This window comes from Antechinus flavipes, chromosome 3 (assembly GCF_016432865.1).
Source record: "Antechinus flavipes isolate AdamAnt ecotype Samford, QLD, Australia chromosome 3, AdamAnt_v2, whole genome shotgun sequence".
NCBI classification, from domain to species: Eukaryota; Metazoa; Chordata; class Mammalia; order Dasyuromorphia; family Dasyuridae; genus Antechinus; species Antechinus flavipes.
In genome coordinates, this window is record NC_067400.1 from 628,005,940 (window position 1) to 628,025,892 (window position 19,953).

The window sequence follows — 19,953 nt, forward strand, 5'->3', positions numbered from 1 at the left end:
TAGCTGTTTCTGTCCATCATTTATCCATTGAAACTCAGTTAGGTCTGTTTGTCATAGAAATCATCTTCCATCAGAATACATCCTCATACAGTATCGTTGTCGAAGTGTATAATGATCTCCTGGTTCTGCTCATCTCACTTAGCATCAGTCCATGTAGGTCTCTCCAAGCCTCTCTGTATTCATCCTGTTGGTCATTTCTTATAGAACAATAATATTCCATAACATTCATATACCACAATTTACCCAGCCATTCTCCAATTGATGGCATCCATTCATTTTCCAGTTTCTAGCCACTACAAACAGGGCTGCTACAAACATTTTGGCACATACAGGTCCCTTTCCCTTTTTTAGTATCTCTTTGGGGTATAAGCTCCTGGGTCATTTTTCAAGGTCACTTGTTCTTCCAGTGAGGTGTTAGAGGTGAGAAAGTATAACTTTCTTCTATTTTTTCATTCTTTTCATTTTATTTGAATCTTTCTTGATGTCTTGTTGAGTCATTCGTTTCCACTAGCCCAATTCTAATTTTTGAGAAATTAATTTATACGGTCATATATCTCCTTTTCTATTTGGCCAATTCTATTTTTAAAGAGTTGTTTTCTTCAGTTGATTTTTTCCCCCTCTTAGCCAATTTTATTTTTGAAGGAGTTATTTTCTTTGATCAATTTTTGTACTTCCTTTTCCAAGCTGTTGACTTTTTTCATAATTGTCTTTCATGACTCTCATTTCTTTTCCCATTTTTTCCTCTGTCTCTCTTAATTTTTAAAATCCCTTTCAAGGACTTTTGGACTTGAGATCAATTCATATTACCCTTTGATACTTTGAATGTAAGTATTTTGATATTTTTGTCCTTTTCTGAGTTGTGTTTTGATCTTCCATGTTGTCATAGTAGCTTCCCATGATCAGGACTCTTTTTTGTTTTTTTTTTTTTGTTTTTTTGCTGATTTTTTTTAACTTAAGTTCTGCTCCTGGTGTGCAGCAGCCGCTGTTCCAAGCTTCTTTTGCTGAAGATTAGGGGTCTTGTCACTGGGTTTTTCTACCAGGCCTCTGGGACTGAGCCTTCTCCATTGCATTAGAGTGACCCAGACTGGACATGACTGTTATACCCTTGCTTCCGGAAATGACCATTTTCTTTCTGTACTGGGGCTAGAAGCCTTAAGGATAGGCTGCTTTGCCACTAGCCTGTTGAGTCAAAACTGAGTCCGAGGCTAGTGATCTGTACTGCCTCCAGCTGCCTTGCCCAGACACTGCCTTCAGTAGGCTGCAATCCCCTTTTACCCAAGTGAGGCAGACCTTTCCTGAAGTTCTTCTAACTTATCTTAAGCTGGACAATTATTTTGTTGTTGGTTTTTTTTTTTTTTGTTTTTTTTTTTTTTTGGTAGATTCTGTCATTCTAGAATCCATAAGAGGATCCTTTTTTTTTTCCCCAAAGGGAAACTGGGAGGATCTCAGGAAACTTTCTTACTTCTCCCTATCTTATTTGATTCCTACCATTCTTAAATGTGTTTTTTGTAAACAACATATTGTTGGGTTCTAATTTTTAATTCATTCTGCTATCCATTTCTATTTTATGAGATCATCCCATTCACATTCAATGTGATAATTACTATTTGTGAATTTCCCTGCTATCTTATTTTTAATCACTATTTTCCTTTTGAATCTTTCTTTTTACCTTACCCCTATAATCTTTTCTTCTCCCCTTACCTTCTTATTCTTTATTTTACCCATCCATATGAAAGTCTCCCTTATCCTCTTCCTTTCACCCTCCTCCTGTTCATCTACACAACCTTTTAATCTATACACTTCTATATATAGACCTCTATACACCCTCCCCCAATCTGTTTTTAGCTTTCTCATTTCTCTAGAAGTTGATTTCTAAACTTCTCCAGATGTTGTTTCCTCTTCAACCCAAATGAGAAAACGTTTCCATCATTACCAACCCTCTACTCTCACCTGCTTTCTTTGTATTAAGTCTTCCTCCATGCATTATTTTTATGAGATAATTACTCTTTTCAATTTTTCCTGCCTAATTTTGTGTCTTAGACTTATTCTCTCATAGACATATTCCATCCATATCAGCCTTAAACTTTTTTCAAACTATCTTAGTAACAATAAGTTTTGAATACTGCTAACATGTTCAGATCTCACAAATAAATAGTTTGACCTCAATGAGTGACTTATGATTCATGTTTAATATTTTCCTTATATTTCTTCTGGATCTTGTACTGAGTTCTTCTTTGTTTGTTTTTATAAATGCTCAAAAGTCTTTCAGCTCATCAAATATCTTTGTTTTCTAAAAGAGGAAAGTGTTTGAATGCATGAACAAAAAGGGTTTTTTTCCCTAGTATTAGGTCCCACAATTCTTAGAATCCGGTGTTCTTGCTCCTTTCCCACCAGCTTCTGAAATTATTTGCTTGCTATTTTGTTAGGGCAGAATTCAGGGAGGAGGTATATATGGATTTAATGTGGCAAAGCAGATAGAAATGTGTTCCATGCCACAAAGCATCCCAATATTTGAGGATTTGGGAGTCACCGAAGATCAGCACAAAAGGGCTAATGGCTGGGAACCACGCTGCCATGAGTTCTGAAATGGCCAGGATCCATTGATTAGATTTGTTACTGTTAAAGAGATAAAATGACAAACCAGAATAAATAGAATAAAAGGAGGCATATATGCTCACTAGTAGGAGAATACCAAGAGTGGCTCTTTTCTCAGGGAAAGTTCTGGGAGAGAGATGTGAGCTATGAATATGTTGGACTTGCTGATGGTGTCTGTGTAGGAGAAGCACTAAAAAGGCATCAGCCCAGATCATGAATCCCACACATATAATATCAGGAATAGAAAAGACAATTGCTGATAAATGGTCAAAGGATATGAACAGACAATTTTCAGAGGATGAAATTGAAACTATTACCACTCATATGAAAGTGTTCCAAATCATTATTGATCAGAGAAATGCAAATTAAGACAACTCTGAGATACCACTACACACCTGTCAGATTGGCTAAGATGACAGGAAAAAATAATGATGAATGTTGGAGGGGATGCGGGAAAACTGGGACACTGATGCATTGTTGGTGGAGCTGTGAACGAATCCAACCATTCTGGAGAGCAATCTGGAATTATGCCCAAAAAATTATCAAATTGTGCATACCCTTTGATCCAGCAGTGTTTGTATTGGGCTTATATCCCAAAGAAATACTAAAGAAGGGAAAGGGACCTGTATGTGCCAAAATGTTTGTAGCAGCCCTATTTGTAGTGGCTAGAAACTGGAAAATGAATGAATGCCCATCAATTGGAGAATGGCTGGGTAAATTGTGGTATATGAATGTTATGGAATATTATTGTTCGGTAAGAAATGACCAGCAGGATGAATACAGAGAGGACTGGTGAGACTTACATGAACTGATGCTAAGTGAAATGAGCAAAACCAGGAGATCATTATACACTTCGACAACGATATTGTATGAGGACATATTTTGATGGAAGGTGATTTCTTTGACAAAGAGACCTAACTGAGTTTCTTTTTTTTATTATTATTTTTTTAAATTTAATTTTATTTAATAATAACTTTGTATTGACAGAATCCATGCCAGGATAATTTTTACACAGCATTATCCCTTGCAATCACTTATGTTTCGTTTTTTCCCCTCCCTCCCTCCTCCCCCCCCAAGATGGCAAGCAGTCCTATATATGTTAAATATGTTGCAGTATATCCTAGATACAATACATATTTGCAGAACCGAACAGTTCTCCTGTTGCACAGGGAGAATTGGATTCAGAAGGTAAAAATAACTCGGGAAGAAAATCAAAAATCAAATAGTTCACATTCATTTCCCACTATTCCTTCTTTGGGAGTAGCTGTTTCTGTCCATCATTTATCCAATGAAACTCAGTTAAGTCTCTTTGTCAGAGAAATCCACTTCCATCAGAATACATCCTCATACAATATCGTTGTCGAAGTGTATAATGATCTCCTGGTTCTGCTCATCTCACTTAGCATCAGTCCATGTAGGTCTCTCCAAGACTCTCTGTATTCGTCCTGCTGGAGACCTAACTGAGTTTCAATGGATAAATGATGGACAAAAGCAGCTACACCCAAAGAAAGAACACTGGGAAACGAATGTGAATTATCTGCATTTTTGTTTTTCTTCCCGGGTTATTTATACCTTCTGAATCCAATTCTCCCTATGCAACAAGAGAACTGTTCGGTTCTGCACACATATATTGTATCTAGGATATACTGCAACATATCCAACATATAAAGGACTGCTTGCCATCTAGGGGAGGGGGTGGAGGGAGGGAGGAGAAAAAAATTGGAACAGAAACGAGTGCAAAGGATAATGTTGTAAAAAAAAAATTACCCTGGCATGGATTCTGTCTATATAAAGTAATTATTAAATAAAAATTTAAAAAAAAGAAAAGAAAAGAAAAGACAATTGCAAAAAGTGAGACATTGAAAGAGATAGGAGAGAACATTGACCAGTATCCCAGATACCACATCCTTGTATCATTAGTCATATATCTTGCTTTATGCATAGTTCCAAGCAAAGTAAAATTGACCAGCAGGGAGAAGCACCAGCAGAAGAAGCAAGAAGGGACAATATAGTTTGGGGCTTGGGTTTTGAATTCTGCCCACCTGGAGTTACTCGGACTGATAGTGATGACCTGAAAACCACTCAAAAGGCAGGTGATGTTGAGGAAAATGCTCCGGGATATATTATAAAGATAAACAATTAGTTTACATCCAAAAGGACCCAAGAAATTTTTAACACCCAAACATATAATCATTAGAGGGATTCCCTTGGAGAGAAACACTTTTGAGTTGGCCAAGGCTAAGTGGGCAAAAAGGCACTCTATGGTCCTCAGCTTGTGACCGATAAGGAAAGTGAAGGTGAAAAGACTCAGGAGGAAAAAAATGCCAAGAATCCCAACTGCCATCTGAATAAGGAAGACACTGCCCAGTACCAAATCTCTATGCATTGTTTTCTTGAAATCTTGGGAAGAACCGGTCAGTGCTGGGAAATCCTACAGGAAAATGAAGAGATTTATTTAGGTTTTTAAGAGTATTACTGAAGAGACTGTGGATCCTTTTAGGGAAGCAAAGAACAACTTGTGGATTTGGTTGAATTTTCATATAATTGTACTTAAACCACTGAGTTTAAACCAGTGGTTGTGTTTTCTGTGTTTTCCCTGGTTTCAAGGATGTGAAAGTTAGCAAATTATTTTGAAATAACATAGATATGACACCAGGAGTCCATCTTCCATTCCAAATCCTTTTTTTATCCTTTGGTGCTTTTGATGCTATATGCTAGAAGAAGGAATTCACAAGTTCAATTTCAAAATGTAATATAGTACAAATGTTTTCACAATGCAATATTAAAAGGTGAAAATTTTGAATAAAATAATTAATTACACCTTAAATGAGAAATTATCACACAAAGTCAACACAGTGCACTTCTCTCAATGTCAGATGCATCTTGCTTTAAATTACATGACAGTAGTAGCTTTTTTACAATATTTTGATGGGGATTAAATGAGAAAATATGACAATTGGTTGGCAAGCTTTAAAATGCTATAAATTATGCTATTTATAAGAATCTATCAACTTAATCTTTAAAAATGATGAAATTTATCACCTGGCATGTGTATGTGTATCTGTGTATGTATATGTAAATATTTTATGGCACTTTTAAAATTTCAATAAAAACATATGAAAAATGTTTTTAATTTTAAGTTGAAAATAGGTTTGAAATTACAAAATTTATCCAACCAAATGAAATAACTTTAAGCAGAGGAAAAGTTCTTGTCTGTCCCCAGAATATCAATAGCTGATTAATTTTAATTAAATCCCAAAGCAACCAAAATACATCAATATCATAATCTATAAATTTTGGCATATTATTCTAAAAGAATATCATTCTTCTATTAAAAAAATAAAAAATGAAGAACAAATTAGGTAATAGACAAGCATTTGTTAAATGCAAATTATATGCCAGGTGCTAGGGATGCAAATTTTAAAAAAAGACAATTTTTGCCTCAATTAGGTTAAGATCTATTAAGAATGGAATATTCCAAAAGCAATGTATAGAGGAAAAGTGATAGTATACATATTTTCTACATTGTAAAAGGATGAAAATAGAATGACAGAAGATATGGAAAAGCAATAATCAAAATAATTATGCATTGACAAGGACAACAGTAATAATTAATAACAATAATAGGAGCTAGCATTCACATAGTATCTGCCATTTTCCAATCACTGTGCTAAGGGCTTCACAAAAAAAAATCTCTCATCAAATAGTAACATGAAGGAAATGCAAAGCTTATACATACATAACATTCTATTATTTTTTCTATATGATTACTCATTTTTATTGAGATGAAGAAGTAATTCTGGGTTCTCTTCATCTTTGGGAGCTGAACACAACTTCTAGTTGATTGCACTTCTGTGAGCAGTGTTCAAATAAGGTCCTTTCTTTGGTCATGGCAAGCCATAGAATAAAGAAAATACAAGATGTCCCTCATCGTTGTCCAATAACTTGTTTCTATGATGAGAACAAGAAAATGATGAACAATGGAGCCAAATGTGCTAAAATCTGGAAAGGTTTTAGAAAGTATAAATCTATGCCCTATGAGTCTAAAAGTAGGACACTTATGAAATAATGAGTAGAAGGATCAATACTGATAAAAATGAATTGTATCCATCTTGACTTTCTTGCTACAAAATAAATCAGAATACAAAAAAAAAAAAGAAAAGAAAAGAAAATTGGAGCTAGATGAAAGACTGAACCAAAGGTTTTCTATGAAGCTATAACAACCAAATGTTTCCTGGGACAATATATCATCACATATGTTATAATCTTGCATTATGGTATTCATAATATGTATTAGCAGCAAGACCTCCATGATAAATAATAGAAACATCTCTCCCAAGTATGAGGAGAATCTTATTAATTTAGAAGTAGAATGTATCTTAGAAACAATTTTGTCAGTGAGTCATTCAATTAATACTTTTCTCAGCACTTAATGTGTACCAGACACTTTGCTAAGAGTTGGGAATGTGAAGAAAAGCAAAAAGCTATTCTTGCTCTCAAGGAGCTAAAAGTCTAATAAGGGAGATGCAAACAACTATATACTAACAAAAAAAAAATCTTCCTATAGGATGAATGGGAGACATGCAACAAATGGAAGAGACCAAAATTAAGGGAGATCAGGAAAGGCATCAGATAATTCTGGTACATTTCCATCTGATAGTGGGATTTTTTGGGAATTTGAAGGAACTGAGTGAAGGAATAAGGCACAGATGAGAAGAAAAAATAACTCCAGGAATGGGGATCATGTGGTAAAAATGCACAGAGTCAGGAAATTGAATGTCTGTCTTGTTTGACAAAGTGTCAGGGGGCCAATACGGCAGAATTATAGAATACCTGTAAAAGGATGCACCATAAGGTGCAAGAAAACTGGAATAGCAAGAAAGGGAAAATAAAATGGCCTTGGAATGAAAAAGAGGAGACTTCATATTTGATCCAGAAGATCTTAGGAAATATATGGATTCTATTGAGTAGGAGAGAGATGTGGTAAGACTTGTGCTTTAGGAAGAAAATATTACTAACTGATTGGAAGATGAACTAGAGTGCAGAAAGACCAAGAAGCCACATTATTATATTGATCCACGTGTAAGGTGATTAGAGTGTTGGCAGTATTAGAAGGAAAGGAGTTTGTAGAGAACAGATGTTATAAAAGCAAAGTCTGTCAGTCTCATCTGAACTGCAACTTGGATATGAAGGCTGAGAAAATATTGCTACTGAGAGAAATTATTAAATTGGAATGGAGGTTTTTCCTTTGTATTTCATCATCCAGGGACCAGTTCTTACAGATATTTCAATCCATCTCTGATGGATATTGCTGATAGAAGAGATTACTCAAATCCTCAGGATACATGCTCCTCAATTTTGTGCATGATCCCACCTAATTAAAAGAGCTTACTTTTATTTAAAGTGTAAAGACTAGGTGTCTTTTTGCAGCAGGGAAATGATCTTCTATCCTTGAAATTGTCCATTACAATGTCGGGTGAGATGGAGTAGAGATGGATTTCTTTTTTCCAGATTTCTGGAGCCAGCTGAGTCTCGTGGATAAATATAAGGAGGAGGAGCTGAAGACTTTTAGCCCACTTCATTAATATGTCCACTCCCTTTTTAACTGTTAACTAATCTGGACTGATAATTATCACCTGTCACTGAAATAGCTCCTTTTTCAAACTTTGTGAGCCATGCGGGGATCTTCATAATTTTGTCTTTGGTTACTAAGAGAAATCACTGACCATCAATATATTGGTTTTTTTGTCAGTCTAATGAATTAATTATTAATTACCCAGAAACTCTGTCTTCAGAGTTTTTGATTCATAACAGTACAGAGCATGCAACCTAATTTTTGAACTTGAGTAACTAGAAAAATGCTGGTATCCTCAAAAATAATATGGAAGTTTGGAAGAGGGAAAGGTATTGAGGGAAAAATAATAGGGCCAGTTTGGGACATGTCAAATTTAAGATGTCAATTGGGCATTCTGTCCTCCAGGCAAGTGGAGATGTGAGACTAGCAGTACCATGTTTCCCCGATAATAAGACACTGTCTTATTAATTTTTTTGGACAGAAAAACATCAGAGGGCTTATTTTCAGGGGAGGGCTTATTTTAATGAACTATTCTTTTCCTTTTGATGAGATCCCTGTTTCCATACTGGGGCATCTTCTGAGTTTTTCTTTCTTACCTCTTACTTCCTTGCTTGCTCTTAAGGTTTCCTTTCTCTTCATCCTTTTTTGTGTTCTTGAAGCTGGTTTGGCCCAGGGAGTACAAGAGAAAGGGAGACAGAAAGGACTGGTTTACTGTTCTCCAGTCCCAGTGTTAGACATCCTGTAAGTATTTATTACATTCTCTGTCATAAGCCTCAAAAGCTTGAGCTACATTCAGGGAACAGGAAGACCTTAGTTCTTTCCCAGGCTTTTCTTTTTACTAAGTAAGGGCATTTCCCCTGCTTGTACAGAGGAGAACTCAGGGTGCAAAACAAAATTCAGTTTGTGGATGAAACTCGGAGTCTAGAATCCTAGGTTTAGGATTGAGTTTTTTTGCATTAACAAAGGTTCTCTTTCCTAATTGACTTCCTTTTCATTAATCTGGGGTCCTTATCTGGGAATACTTTGTAGTTTGGTTTGAGTAAAAGTGTATAATACAAAAGTGAGTTTCAACAATTTCCTAATTAGCATATCGGATGGACTTTTCTTAATCCTTATTGATATTTATAAACTTTTGACATTATATCTGAACTTCTTCTTGATAATCTTAATGTTTTTATGACTAATAGCTTCCTGGTATTCCTCCTACCTACCTGACTAGTTAGTTCTCTGTGTCCTTTGATGAATCGTTATTCAGACCATGCCTAGTAAACCTTGCTATTCTATATGTATCTCTCATAACCATCTTCTGTTCTCCCTTTGTAATATTTCACTTGGTAATGTCATCAGCTACTAAAGTTCTTATCATCTGCATGCTGATGATTTTTAAAGATACTTATTTAACCCTAACTCCTCTACTTACCGTGTTTCCCCGATAATAAGACCTATCCCAAAAATAAGCCCTCCCCTTACTGTGTAAGATTCCTCTAAAATAAGCCCACCCCCGAAAATAAGCCCTATTGAGATTGCGACTGTAGTGAAGGTGATCCCCTGTGCTACACACTACATTACGGTACCCTCTGTGTGCACCATTTTCCCCACCTCCACTCCCAGGTGAAACACACGCCGCACTCCAAGCTGCATCCAATCAGAGCTGCAGCAGTGAGCGCATCATCCTGTTTTTCCCCAGTGATTTGCTTGCTGGTGCCACTGCGAGCAGTGCCACGGAGGAGAGCTAAGGCAGGACAACATAAAAACCCAGTATGTAAGCGGGAGTGAGGGGGCATGATGGAGGATAAAAGGGGCATGATGGAGGATAAAAGAAGAACTCAGGGGGCATCATGGAGGATAGAAGGAGCACTCAGGGAGCATGATGGGGTTAAAACATTATTGAGGGGCATGATGGAGTGAAAAGAAGGACTGATGGTCATAATTTTATTATTCTGTCTGCACGGGTCACCTGTGTTTTGGCAATTCGTTTGGAAATTGAACAAGCTATTCAACCTCACCCAAATGCAATAAAGGCCTGCTCAGGGTAACAAAAAGGCTGAATAAAACCCAAAGGTAAAGATACTCAATGCTACTTGCTCCTTGCCTCAGAGAAGAGCTTGGCTTCCATAGTGTCTATAGTAAATTCTGCTAAGTCTATCTACACTCCTCTACTCTCCCACTCCTCATGTACCTTCTAGATACTGGACTGGTAGGAAGGAAATGGGTTTTTGTTGAGATCTTACCTTCACTGATTCCAGTCTACATCAACTAAAGAAGCTTAAGGCAACCTTTTTATTTTATTTTTTTATAATTTTTCAAAGCAACCTTTTTAGAGGGAGATTCTGGGGTGGTGTGAAGGAAAAATAAATCAGGAGCTATGGAGAGTAAGCTAACTTTTGAAAGTACATTTAAATTTAAGACATGTCAATTAGAATTATCTTTTTTATTTATTATTTAATTATTATTATTAGAATTATCTTTTTTTTCTCCTTTTATATGTAGTTTTCTACTGTTTAACCTTTATTCACTAAGATCCATGACATCCGTGACATGCAAGTGATTTTGATTTAAGTGAGGGAGAGCTGGTTTACGATTACCAGGGATTTTCATTTAGCAATGAAAATACATAGAACCATTTGAATTGGATACATTGAGAGAATTATGGGATGTTTTAAATGAAGATGGCCAGCCAAATAGGTGGAGTGTTCATTTGGAGAGATCTTTTATTTGAAACAATTGTCTCTCTGTTCCTAGTTATCTCTTTGTTTTGCTTTTGTTTTCTGTCTATGATTTGTTTTGTTTTTGTGTGAATTACATATTAGCCCCTGGATATGGCAATGAAGGGTCCCATTAAAAGTTTTTCTGCCTTTTGTTTCTAGTGAGCATAAGAGATATTGATGTTGTTAGTGGCAGTGCAAAGAATCCCTCTTGTTGGCACAGGTTCAACATGAAAGAATACATGAACCCACAAAGTCTGGATGTAAAAGGGAAGTTTATTGTTGGCTGAGAAGCCAGCTTTGCTAGGTAGACAGACTCCTCAGTTGCAAGAGTCCTGACAGAGAGATAACAAGAGATTATCACTGAGAAGGTCTCTTCACAGCTGGCAGGAGTCCTGGTAGGCAGCTGTGCCAAGAGGAGAGGTCCCTTGGCAAAGCATAACCCGACTTTGGACTCCTGCAAAGATTTGAAGTTTAAAATTGTCTTTTTGTAAGAAATCTGAGACTGGGATTTTTATTGAATGAGATTCCTTCAATGTTGTCATTGCCCCCAGCTCTAGATTTCCAATTCAATGAGACCATTTAAGTTCCAGCCACTAGGAGTGATCCTGGACTAATTTTCACTTCACTAGAGGGTGCAGGTACTCAATAGAAATCAGGTCCAGATCTCCAGGTAAATGAGATCACTTACGTTGGAGCCAAGTAGGGAGTGGTCCTGGGCTAATCTTAATGAAACCACTTAACTGCCCCGAAGGGCTGGCCTCTGTCAGAGGAGAGTTTCAGAGCTTACCCCAAAAGTCAAGGAGGACAGTTTCAGGGTTCACCCCAATCAGTATCAAGGCTATTTCTTTTTTATTTATTATTTAATTATTATTATTAGAATTATCTTTTTTTTCTCCTTTTATATGTAGTTTTCTACTGTTTAACCTTTATTCACTAAGATCCATGACATCCGTGACATGCAAGTGATTTTGATTTAAGTGAGGGAGAGCTGGTTTACGATTACCAGGGATTTTCATTTAGCAATGAAAATACATAGAACCATTTGAATTGGATACATTGAGAGAATTATGGGATGTTTTAAATGACGATGGCCAGCCAAATAGGTGGAGTGTTCATTTGGAGAGATCTTTTATTTGAAGCAATTGTCTCTCTGTTCCTAGTTATCTCTTTGTTTTGCTTTTGTTTTCTGTCTATGATTTGTTTTGTTTTTGTGTGAATTACATATTAGCCCCTGGATATGGCAATGAAGGGTCCCATTAAAAGTTTTTCTGCCTTTTGTTTCTAGTGAGCATAAGAGATATTGATGTTGTTAGTGGCAGTGCAAAGAATCCCTCTTGTTGGCACAGGTTCAACATGAAAGAATACATGAACCCAAAAAGTCTGGCTGTAAAAGGGAAGTTTATTGTTGGCTGAGAAGCCAGCTTTGCTAGGTAGACAGACTCCTCAGTTGCAAGAGTCCTGACAGAGAGATAACAAGAGATTATCACTGAGAAGGTCTCTTCACAGCTGGCAGGAGTCCTGGTAGGCAGCTGTGCCAAGAGGAGAGGTCCCTTGGCAAAGCATAACCCGACTTTGGACTCCTGCAAAGATTTGAAGTTTAAAATTGTCTTTTTGTAAGAAATCTGAGACTGGGATTTTTATTGAATGAGATTCCTTCAATGTTGTCATTGCCCCCAGCTCTAGATTTCCAATTCAATGAGACCATTTAAGTTCCAGCCACTAGGAGTGATCCTGGACTAATTTTCACTTCACTAGAGGGTGCAGGTACTCAATAGAAATCAGGTCCAGATCTCCAGGTAAATGAGATCACTTACGTTGGAGCCAAGTAGGGAGTGGTCCTGGGCTAATCTTAATGAAACCACTTAACTGCCCTGAAGGGCTGGCCTCTGTCAGAGGAGAGTTTCAGAGCTTACCCCAAAAGTCAAGGAGGACAGTTTCAGGGTTCACCCCAATCAGTATCAAGGCTATTTCTTTTTTATTTTATTTCATCTGGATTATCTTCTATCAGGAACTTCTCTTTGTATTATGGATGGATAATTTTGACAGGATTCCTTTGCTTGCATTATTATAATCTAAATGAAAAGGGTAGAAAGAATGAGAACTTTTCAGATGAATGATTCAACTATTTCTTATATTATTGTATCTCTCTTCTTTATTCTATTGTGTGTGTGTGTGTGTGTGTGTGTGTCTGTCTGTGTGTGTGTGTGTAGCTAGAGGAACAAAGAGAGACAGAGAGGAGAGATAGTGAGAAACAAAGTGACAGAGACACAGACACACACATGCACAGAGATAGAAAGCCAAAGACATAGAGAGAAAGAGTCAGAGAGAATAAGAGACAAGCAAAAATCAACAGAGAAGCAGGCAGAGAGACAGATGGACACTCTTTCTTCTTCTGTAGAAATTTATTTTTTTTGAAATGTTAGAAAAATGTTTATTTAAGAAAATTCAAAACTTGATACAGAGAACACACAGAGAATTTTAAAATTTAAAAGACCAACCCTAAAAATTGGTATGTTGCCAGAGTGTTCTAAAAACCATGTGAAAGCAGCATACACGGAGGATAGCTATTCTTGGGATGATTCCTAAGATCTGACTTGTAGCACAGTGGTATTAGTAATGTTTCTTTTCTCTTTGTGGTTTGGTGGACCTTTATGTACCTCCTTTATGATATGAAATAAGAAATCCTGTTTTCCAAAAATATATTCCAAAAACCTTGGTGGTATTTTGGTTCCTGTTTAAACCTCATGAACTCTAAAGCAAAGGAGGATACAGCTTGAACACCTTCAATAATGATCAGCTAATTTAGTTAAAATAATGGATATTACTTTCCCAAACATCTCACCACAGATTTACCTATGTTGTGTTTAATTTACATAGGGGCCAGGAGGAGTAAGCTAGAAATCATTGTCACTCTCATCCAGCGGCTCAGGTTTCCGGGCCCTACGATTTGGCTTAGTTGGGGAGAAAGCTATGCTTTCATCTTCCAGATCATCATCATCATCTTCATCATCTTCCATATCAATTTCGCTGTCCTCTGAATCTTCATCATCATCAGTTTCTCCACCTTGCATTGTACCCACGATGCGTTTGTTGGGTCTTCCTTGCATCAAAACTTCCATGGCTGTTCGTGGCTTTGATAATCGTCTCTCTTCCATTTCACTGTCAGATTCATCATCTTCTTGGATGTCTATGTCTGAATCATCATTACTTCCACTCTTAAGAAGTCGCTTTTCTTCTTCCTTAAGTTTATTCTGCATTAGACGTAAAGTATTTTCAGCTTCCTCAAATCTTTCCTGCTCCATTCTATGATGATCCTCAAGTTGTTGTTCTAGGTAGGCCAGATTTCGAAATTTTTCAAGATATATGTCATATTGCTTCTGCAATTCCTCCTCAATCTTCTCATATTCATCCATAAAGGCTGGTCTGACACTCTGCAGAGTTTGTAGGCGCTTTCGGTTTCTTTCAAGTTCTAATTTTCTTTTTTCAATTTTGGCTTCTAAGTTTGCTTCATCCGAGGCCACATTGTTGAGCAAATCTTTAGTTTTCTGAACTTGTGCCAAAATATCTTTAACTGCAATCCTCATCACTTTTTCAGTCTCATTTATCTCCAGTGGTCTGGCAATTGCTTCTGTTCTCAACTCCCGCAGCTCCACTTCTTTGCCAAGTAAATCATAGAGAGATGCTCCTTTTGATGTAATTTCAGAAGCAAGCTGCCTAGCTGCTTTCAAATCTGCAATCTTTGAGCCAAGATCAAATTTGAATTTGCTGATATCTTCTTCTCCTATTTCAGAACCTTCCATTCCTTTAGTTTTCATGGCATTATAAAGGACTGATGTGATTTTCAATAGTTCTTTTACTGCATAGCCATCTGCTTGATACAGTTTCTTAGTGTTAAGTTTTATATGGGCTTTGGTGGCCATGAATTGTGCAATTGCCTTAATGAAGAAAACTCGATCCTGCTCTGTCTCAACATCAGAAGAAATGTCAGTCTGAGGCTCATACCTCTTTACAAGCCAGAGAAGCACTTCAGATACAAGCCCAAAGTTTGGTGTGCAAAAATTCTCCATAGAGATGTGTCGGGGATATCCGAGAGCCCTCATCATTTCTGTAAAATTCCTTAGGTCACGGAAAGACATGGCTGGTGATCTCGTCAGTGACCTCGGTTGGCCCCTAAAATAACGCGATCCGGAACCTTGGTTTTTAGCGACCCTCCATCGAGCCGGGAAGAAGGTGGTTTGGCTCGGGCGGTTACTATGGCAACCTCTTCTGTAGAAATTTATGATGTTAAAAAGTATCATGACTGTATTTTCACTTAAGTATCATCTCTTAAATGTAAATTTTCAAATTGTAATTCTGTGTTTTTTCGATGTTTCATAATCTAAAATATCTTAATGTGTTTTTTTATTCGCAATTTTCCTTCTATAAGTAACCATACATCCAGATTTCTCTCTTTTCCTTTATTCCCTTTCTCTTTCCCCATCTGTTTCTATCTTTTCCTCATTTTTTCTTTGCCTGAGTAAATAGTGGTGCTATGCCTAGATGACTTTTTAAGTATTTAAGTATTTGCGCTCTGCTCACTACAAAAAAAAATTCAAGAAATATAATCAAGTTGATCATGATTTGTTTTAATTTCTCAAAATTGTCTTCTAGGATAATGTTGGAAAACTGCTTCTTTCCTTCCTCTCTTTCTTCCTTCTTCCCTGTTTCTTTCTTTCCTCATTCTTTCTTCCTTTCTTTCTTCCCTCTTTCCTTTTTTGTTTCTTGCATCTTTCTCTGAGAACATTTCTTTCTTCCCTCCCTCCTTCCTGCTTTCTTTCCTTATCTCCCTCCAACTTTCCTTCCTCTTTTCCTTCCTTTCCTTCCTTCTTTTCCCTTCATCCTTCCCCATTTCTCTTCTTGCCTTCCTCCTTATCTGCTTCTCTACTTTCCTCCCTTCCTTCCTCCCTCTTTAATCCCGCAATATCTCCATCCTTTACTCTCTCTTCCCTCCCTCCTTTTTCTCTCCTTTTTGTTCCTTCTTTCCTTCCTCCCTTTTTATATTTCTTGCATCTGTCTCTTAAAACATTTCTACTTTAGTCAGTGAGAAACTTGTTTTCCTTGATTTAGTTCTAGGTATTGTCTTCTTCACACAGACAGGAGCTGGAATGCTGGGAAACGTCTTTCTCCTTTGTCGTTATACCATCACTTTCTATAATGACAACAGGATGCGGTCCATAGACTCCATTCTCTTCCACTTGTCTCTGGCCAACTCCATTGTGCTCATTTCCAGCGGAGTCCCTCAGACAATGGTTGGTTTGGGGATGAAAATTTTCCTGGATCATGTTGGCTGTTTTTCCTCCACCGAGTGGCCCGTAATGTTTCTCTCACTATCACTTGCTTTCTGAGTGGGTTTCAGATTATCACCATCAGTCCCTTTATTTTTTCCATTTGGTCAAAACTCAAAGCTCAAGACTCAAATTACATTGCTCCCTTTTGCTTTTTTTGCTGGATGCTACACTTTCTAATAAATGTCTATATATTTGCAAATATTCAGAAGTTTACAGAAAGAAGTAACAACACGAGGCTATGGAATATTGGATTCTGTTCACAGTTTGCTCCAGCATCATTCAAAGTCTCTGTATTTATAATTTTGTTCTCTATTCCTGATTTCCTTTGGTGGGATTTATGGTCATAGCCAGTAGCTATCTGGTGCTTGTCCTGCAAAGACACCATCGACAAGTCCAGCTCCAGCCATTTGCCAAGAAGATCTCCTGAGACTAAAGCCACCTACACCATTTTAGTGTTGGTGAGCACTTATGTCTCCTTCTATTCAATCAATTCTGTTTTGTCATTTTATCTCTTTATTTTTGATAAATATTATGTGTGGTTGATTCCCAAAGAAGCCCTCTTGGCTGCAAATTTCTCAGCCATCAGTCCATTTGTGCTTATCAGTTCTTATTCCCAACTTCTCCATCATTTCTACTACCTCTGGAAAAAGAAAAGATGCCAAGATTCTCCTTTTCCTGGTTGTTCCCTAGTTCAACATTCTATTTCTCCTCCTAAGAGGCGATATCATTAAAAAGACAATGAGAGCAGGTCAGGATGCAGTAGGATAAGAGTCATATATCTTATAAATTAGAAGAAACACTAAATGTAAAAAGCATTTTCATCATGAGGATCATTATGTCTAGAATTTTTTTGGGATCCTTTAATAGTGAACTTTCGTATTTCACATCTTTCAGATTATTTTGAACTCTCCTTCTGGAAATGTATATTAATTATTCTCCTTCTCCTTTAGAAATTATTTTTTTCATAGAATTGAGAATGTTGAGAAAAGCAATTTACACTGGTGTAGGGACAACTGAGAGATGGCCATCATTTTCTTCTACATATGAAATAAAGGACATATTTTGTTTTACCTGTGATCTACAAAGATTGTAGAAAATATCTGGAGTAACGAGAGGAAAAAGTTTTGTGAACCTTGTCCCTCATCAGGACTGGCGTAAGAGATATATTATGTCACAAGTAGAGATATAGTAATAGAACTATAAGATAATAATTAAATTACCAACTCATAATTCCCTTGAAATTTTAGAGAACTTACGTTCTAAAATGTCCTTTTCTATCCTTATCTAAACTGTGGACTTGGTGAAAACTGTGCTAATAATAAATTAAAGGAAGGTTCTTTAAAAAAAAAAAGCTGCGAGAATCTGAAATTGCAAAATAAGTCATTTTGCTTAAAGATTGAATATCTACCAAAAAATAGTTAAGAATGTCTAAATTATTATTGACTCCATTACAATTAACCTTCTGTGATGCAAGTTAGCAAATTTTACAATGATATTAAAATAATTCAAGTATTAGCTGAAAAATCAAAAGCCAAATATTTTAAAATACCAGCAAAGGTAGAACTTTGAAATCTCTTAGTTTATATATACTCATTTAATCTTTTTTTCCTAAAATTATTCACTTTTTCTTCCAATTATTTAGAAGTCTAAATTTTTTCATTAATTCCATTTTTTTTCTTTTAAAACTCCAATTAATTCTAATTTTATTTTATTTTTAAAAGTTTTTTTTTCAAAACACATGTAAAGATAGTTTTCAGTCTTCCCCCTTGCAAATCCTTGGGTTCCAATGGTTTTTCTCTCTTCCTTCCTTGAACTTCTTCCCCAGAGGGCAAGTACTCCAATATATGTTAAACATGTGCAAGTCTTCCATAAACATTTCCACAATTATCATGTTGCAGAAGTAAAATCTGATCAAAAGAAATAGAGAAAGAAAGAGAGAGAGAGAGAGAGAGAGAGAGAGAGAGAGAGAGAGAGAGAGAGAGAGAGAACAAAATGCAATAAAGCAACAACCAATAAAAGTAAAAATATGATGTGATCCACACTCACTCTCCTTTGGGTACAGATGGTTCTCTTCATGACAAGACCACTAGCAGTGGTCTGAATCACCTGAATGAAAAGAGCCATGTCCATCAGAATTGTTCATCGTATAATACGATTGTTGCGTTGTACAGTGTTTCCATGGTTCAAATTACTTCACTTAGCATCCGTTCATGTAAGTCTTTCCAAGCCTCTATGAAATCATCCTGTTGATCATTTCTTATAGAATAATAATATTCCACAACATTGATATACCAAGACTTATTCAGCCATTCAAAGACTGATGGGCATCACCTCAGTTTCCAGTTCTTTGCCATTACAAAAAGGGCTGCTAGAAATATTTTTTTCAGGTTGGTAGTCCTTTGAACACAGCTTCCTATTGTTGTTTAGAATGTTTGGATCAGTTTAAAATTCAACTAACAATGTAAAAGTGTCTCAGTTTTCCCACATCCCCTCCAGTATTCATCATTACCTTTTCCTGTCATCTTAGTCAATCTGGAAGATGTGCAGTTGTACCTCAGCAACTCCAATTACTTTTAATTTAATTCTTCTCTTTAAAGGGGATGAGACTTACAGAAAACATAGGTAACAACACTTCGTACACACACACACACACATTCATTTATATATACGGATATATATAAATGAATTTAAATAAAAATCATAAATTGTATGACAATAGTAACAAAAAAAGAAAACAAACCTGGGATGGAATGAACAAGCAATTTGAGTAATTCCAAGTTATATAGCAGTTTACCTTAAGAAGCATTGCCTTAAAAAAGGACACGCTCTACAAATGTGTGTTGCTCTCAAATTAAATAATAAACCTAAGCAAAATTGACTTTTCTTTGAGTTAACATAAGATATTCCCTAACTTGCTCTCCTCTAAGAAACTCTTAGAATGTTCTCTTTTAACCTTGAACTAAATAATAGGTTTATATTTTGTTGCCACAAACTTTTGAATAGTTTCATTATTCTTACACTATTTTGAATATTTCCAAGGATGATATCTTCTGCATAATTATTTAATTATGAAAAGGCAGATGACAAAAACAGGTTCTTATCTTCTTAGTTGTTTAGGATATAGATGTGATCATAATCTCAGACTGAAAATCGTGAGAACTGGCAACTTCTATGCCTATGTTCTAAACCATTACAGAAGTGCTGAGATTTAGCAGAGACAAGACTGTCGTGGTGAGAGAGATTTGTTATGAAAAGGAGAATCAAGCCAAGTTGTTGAATTAAAGTTCAAAGTGACCTGAACTCTGCTTAATTCATCTCCAGAAAACTTTAAAATAATGCCTCAAAATGAATTCTCTAGTGACATAATTAACAAGAAGACTAACAAGGTGAAAAACTTATTTAACCCAAGATAACTTAGAAGGCTGGTGGGAAACATCTAAATAATTTGGGTCAAAGGGGAATGCCATCTAATGCAAATAAGTCAGAAGCAGCCAGTGCCCCAGAAAACCAGGAGAAGAAGCCAAACTCTAAGACAGTTTAGAGAGCCTGTTCCTGATATAGCAGGCAATCAATCAGGTCACATTGATTGATTGAATAGCAAGTGAGCAGTGGAATAAATCAGTTACACAAGACATACCTATAGTAACCCACTATCTTTTAACAAACCCAAAGATTCCAGTTTCTGGAATGAGAACCTATTATTGACAAAAGCAGCTCCCAAAAAACTCCTTAAAAATACTATTGGCAA

General features: G+C 36.4%; 4 protein-coding genes across 4 annotated transcripts in view; 2 read left to right on the forward strand and 2 right to left on the reverse strand.

Moving 5' to 3' along the window:
• LOC127557646 (uncharacterized) overlaps nucleotides 1-19,953 on the forward strand; it is a 370,654-nt gene that overhangs the window by 175,696 nt on the left and 175,005 nt on the right. The gene's annotated exons all lie outside the window — the stretch shown is intronic.
• Nucleotides 1-19,953, forward strand: part of LOC127556669 (uncharacterized) — a 170,406-nt gene that overhangs the window by 10,719 nt on the left and 139,734 nt on the right. The gene's annotated exons all lie outside the window — the stretch shown is intronic.
• Nucleotides 5,331-19,953, reverse strand: part of LOC127556679 (uncharacterized) — a 346,970-nt gene continuing 332,347 nt past the window's right edge. The window contains exon 7 of the mRNA XM_051989977.1: nucleotides 5,331-6,546. The gene's annotated coding sequence lies outside the window, so the exon portion shown is untranslated. The remainder of the gene's footprint in view (nucleotides 6,547-19,953) is intronic.
• Nucleotides 13,280-19,953, reverse strand: part of LOC127556670 (clusterin-associated protein 1-like) — a 161,743-nt gene continuing 155,069 nt past the window's right edge. The window contains exon 2 of the mRNA XM_051989956.1: nucleotides 13,280-15,806. Coding sequence (XP_051845916.1) covers nucleotides 13,773-15,176 — 1,404 coding nt within the window. The 5' untranslated portion in view covers nucleotides 15,177-15,806 and the 3' untranslated portion in view covers nucleotides 13,280-13,772. The remainder of the gene's footprint in view (nucleotides 15,807-19,953) is intronic.